At 38.0% G+C, this 4,370-nt stretch overlaps 1 protein-coding gene across 2 annotated transcripts in view; it reads right to left on the bottom strand.

Moving 5' to 3' along the window:
- The window catches only part of DNAJB6 (DnaJ heat shock protein family (Hsp40) member B6), a 52,551-nt gene that overhangs the window by 35,168 nt on the left and 13,013 nt on the right, over positions 1 to 4,370 (bottom strand). For both annotated transcript variants that reach the window (XM_009635812.2, XM_009635811.2), the window contains exon 5: positions 573 to 704. In XM_009635812.2, coding sequence (XP_009634107.1) covers positions 573 to 704 — 132 coding nt within the window. The remainder of the gene's footprint in view (positions 1 to 572; positions 705 to 4,370) is intronic.

A 4,370-nucleotide genomic window follows, 5' to 3' on the forward strand; every position in this document is an offset into this window, starting at 1 on the left:
TTTAATGAATCTGATTTTTGCTTTGATGTACATATTGGGATGCTCTGAGTTAGCAGACAGACCAAGTTTTGTATCACTGTTAGTGATACCCAGAATATTCACACTTGAAAGGATGCTGACTACCAGTAACTCTGTGCAACCTCTGAGACAGAGATGTCAGCATTCAACTTGACTACCCCGGAACTGAAACAAAGTAGTACCATGGGTTTTAGGCACACATTTTTCCAGTGTATTTTCAGGACCTTAAATAAAAGCCATCACACCCCCACCACCTAAAAGCAAACAGAACAAAAACAATTCTAAAGCTATAGAGAAACTGTAGCACCAAAATTAAGAACACAAAAAGTTCTACCTCTTAAAGGTATGTTTATTTTTCATGAACTTTCAGGCAGACCAAATATTGTAACTACAGCTTTATTTACATTGAGACTTTAGAGAGAGAGCTTCATTTAAAAAAAGCAGCCTCAGAATTCCTGAAGAAGGCAACTTTTAAAAAAGTATTTATCAGCTTATTACATTGAGATCCTTTGTGAACTAAAACTGCATTCCTTGTTAAATATTGTGATATTTACCTGTGTCAAATGAAGAAAAACCACTTCCAAAAGCAGGGAATCCACCAAAGGCAGAGAAAAATGATCCACCACCTCTGCTTCTGCTTCCCCTTGGACCTCGCCTGCCCCCGAAGAAGTCCTCAAAAGGGTCTTCTACAAAAGAGACAACAACATTTAAGAGGTCAATATTACTGAGTGATTCTGTATTTAATCATTAGGGATTCTTCAATTAAATCGGTATTTATTTGAAGCTAACTAAGCCCAGTCAGTTAGCATTGGACCAATTCAACACTCTTCAGATGCATAATCATAATCTCTACACACTAAGTCACCATAAAGCAAACCCTTCAGCTGTTCTACAGAATTCCCTGATGTCAGACTAAGTTTTTTGAAGGTATAGAATAAAGCATAGCACTACAGGCAACTTAAACTCTCAGAATTTGAATTTAAGAAATCTTAGAATATTGCACACAGGTACCTGAACTTTCTAGCTTATTTCTAGTCAAGATTTATTGTGAATCACCATGAAGAGGTCTCTGAAAAGTAACTTCCAGATAGGTTATAGCAATTATTGAAATATAAAAACAGCAGCCAGGGATCAATGACTCATAATCTTAAAGTGTTCAAAGTGTTTATTTTAGCACTTGCCACGTTACGTACTTCAAACACGTATTCTGATGCACATTTAGGCAGCAAGTTATGGAGGTTTACACAGAGTGTCCCAAAGAGGCATTTGGTCCCTACCAAGAAGGAAGAAGAGTGGAGAAATAGAGAAAGGGGGTCATGGATAATATTATATTTCTAATTCAAGTACAACTGTTATGTCATTCAGAACAGCTGCTGTTCCACTCCCATTAGGAAGACAATAGTCTCTTTCAAAAAAAAAAAAGGGGGGGGGGGGGGGGGGGGCAGCACAGACACGGGACAGGGACGGATGACAACAACACGGGACAGGACAGGGACCAGACACCTATACAAGGAATCCTTATTTACTTTATCACATTTTCCTAAAAAAAATAGTTATTACTAGAATTATCTGAAAACGGCTTTTTACTAGTGTTCTTAAAACAAAGAACATACAAAATTGCAATCATGTAACAGATACTCAATAAACATAATACCTGCATTAAGGTCAGAAAAGTTCAGGAACTTCAACTACTCTCTCCATCAGTCACAACTCTCCCAGAGTGAGTGTTGTACAGTACCAATGATTTTACCAAGTTTTACAAGTGGGCACTCAAGTGTTGAAAGGTAACAGTCTGAAACACTGCGCAGAATAAGCTCTAACTGAAAAATTCAGAAACTGGTGATAGCAGCAATGAAAGTATGAAAGCAAGGAAAGACTCTTATAACTGCAGGACTGTTCAGAACTACAAATGGACAAAGCGAAGGTCAGAAACACAGTATTTATTCCACTCCAGTACCCCACAAAAATCCAAGCTGATTTATGATAAATCACTAAGTTAATGCAATGGTGACAATACTGAAGCAATCAACATGATAATAAAAATATATTAGTTACCATCTGGTTTATGTGCAATTACTTAACAAAAGTGAAACGTCACAATGTATTTATGCTGAACAAAGGTGGCTGCTGAGTTTCAGACTTATCCTCCCATCAGCAAAGGCATGAAATGCCAAGAACAAAAAACAACCCTATCCTTCCCCTAGCTTCCACAGTTATCAAATAAAACAAGGCAGGACCAAACTTTTATCTTACATACACCAGGCAAGCAGTGATAAGATTTTTTTCCCTACCTCAGGTATTTGTTTTGTGTTTTTTTTCATGTAGAACAAGTTTTCTTCAATAGAAAGATGACCTGTTACCTTTAAAACAACAGGAAATTGAACCAATGCTTGGGCATGGAAGTATGGGAACCTACCACCAAAATTACTATTTCCAAAACCAGCACTACACCCATTTAAAAAAAAAAAAAAAAAATTTTTTTGTCAGGCTAGCATATCAGCTAGCAAGTAAAACCACTGCAGTTAATTGTTTTGTAGTCCAATTTATTCTCGCTAGAGTGACTCATAAGTTAGTTATGAAGGTCACTCACGTGCACAAAAGATCTATATTATATTACTCCCACTGTTAAGGTTTCTATTTATAGTCCAATTTTTCTTGTTACCTGGAGTTCAAATAAAAACAAAACAATCTCCCACAGTGTATCAGCCTGTTCTGCAAGTGAATCTCTCCTCCTCAGCTCAACAGCAGCAGAAACACGAAGGTTTTTAAGGGAAGTTCACAGAATCTCCCAGACACCCCTGCTATCAACCCAGCTTCTAACTGGATTATTGCCTACTCCTAGCCACACAGCAGCCTAACCGAGACGTGGACATGCCTTATTAGCCTTTGGGAACCCTACACAGCAAAGAGATCAGCACTCCGTATTAGCAAATGTTCTAGCGTCAGGTGATTTCTGTTAGCAGCCCTGGTAATAACCCTCCTGTGCTCTCCCAGTAATTCTCTCCAGTAAGGTACTCAAACCACTCTTCCACAGTGGACTGCAGAATGCAGAGCAAGATGGATTATGCACAGACAGGAAAATGGGTAGGACTTTCCAAGGAGTAGAGCATGCAAAGGGGGGTGGGGGGTGGGGGGGGGGAAATGGAAAAAAAGCCAAAAACATTGAGGAAAGAAGGCAGCAGGAGGCTTCTGCATCATCATTTGTTGTATCCACCACCAAATACACATTAATATAGCAACCTCACAACAATTCAGACCCTGTTTATGCTTTTAGTCCCTAAATCAGGATGATTAATAGTACCACTCAGCAAAATAACATTTCAGCCTGGTAGGTCTATTTTTGTGATTTAGCAGAACTTTTCCATGCACGATAACCTTTCCACAGAGATGGCTTTTTCCAAAGGGTTCAAATGCAGTGAGTATCACAATATCAGGGTGTTGGGGTTTTTTTAATGAGCTCCTCTTATGACAGTCATTTTGGTGCTTACAATCTATGTAATTTTCTTATTGAATGTTAGGCACATATCAGATCAACAAAACTAAGTAGTGAAAAAAAAAAAAACAAAACCACCACCAAGCCACAAGTGAAGGCCTTTCTAAAAAGGGAAAATACTATATAAATACTACACAACTTAAAAGCTTCAGAAAACTGAAATGCTAGACTATGTCACCTCTTACTAAATACCGTTTGGAGATAAATTCAAAGTTTATTCTAATCTGAGTATTATCAGCAGCTTATGGGAGGACAGAGTATCAGATTCAGTTTCAACAAAAATGTTGGGGGTACACTCCTGACACAGAACTTTGGTGCTGTCAAAACAGCAGAGATTAACACAGAACCAACAGCGAGAAATTTTGAGGTAGCCAGTGACAGAATTCTAATCTATCAACAACAGCAGATGACATGAAGCTTTTGGGGGAAAAAGCAAACGCTTAAGCAAAGAACTCATGGTAGCCTGTTTAAAAAAAGGACAAAATGAAGGACTTCAAATCTCTTGCTGCTACTAGGTAGGAAGACTGCAGTTACAGAAGCCAAAAAGTTAATGCGAAGGTTGGAACACAACACCCCCAGGAACACAAAAGATTGTACACTAACAAAACCATCTGAAAATAGTTATATTAGAGGTAATGTTTCCAAAAGAATTTACTTTATTTAGAAAAATATTTGCTAATTCAAATGCAGCAACTGTCTTGCTCCTCTGGGTAAAATGTTAAACCTGCCACTGTGAACCACGGAATCCTACCTGCTTTTCTGTAGTCACAGGAAAAAAAAAATCACCTCCAAACAAGTCAAATAACAAAAACTATAATAAATATATCACTGCAGTTCAAAATAAGGTAGGTCATGACTC

The sequence above is a fragment of the Egretta garzetta genome, unplaced genomic scaffold (genome assembly GCF_000687185.1).
Source record: "Egretta garzetta isolate BGI_Z169 unplaced genomic scaffold, ASM68718v1 scaffold633, whole genome shotgun sequence".
Lineage (NCBI taxonomy): Eukaryota > Metazoa > Chordata > Aves > Pelecaniformes > Ardeidae > Egretta > Egretta garzetta.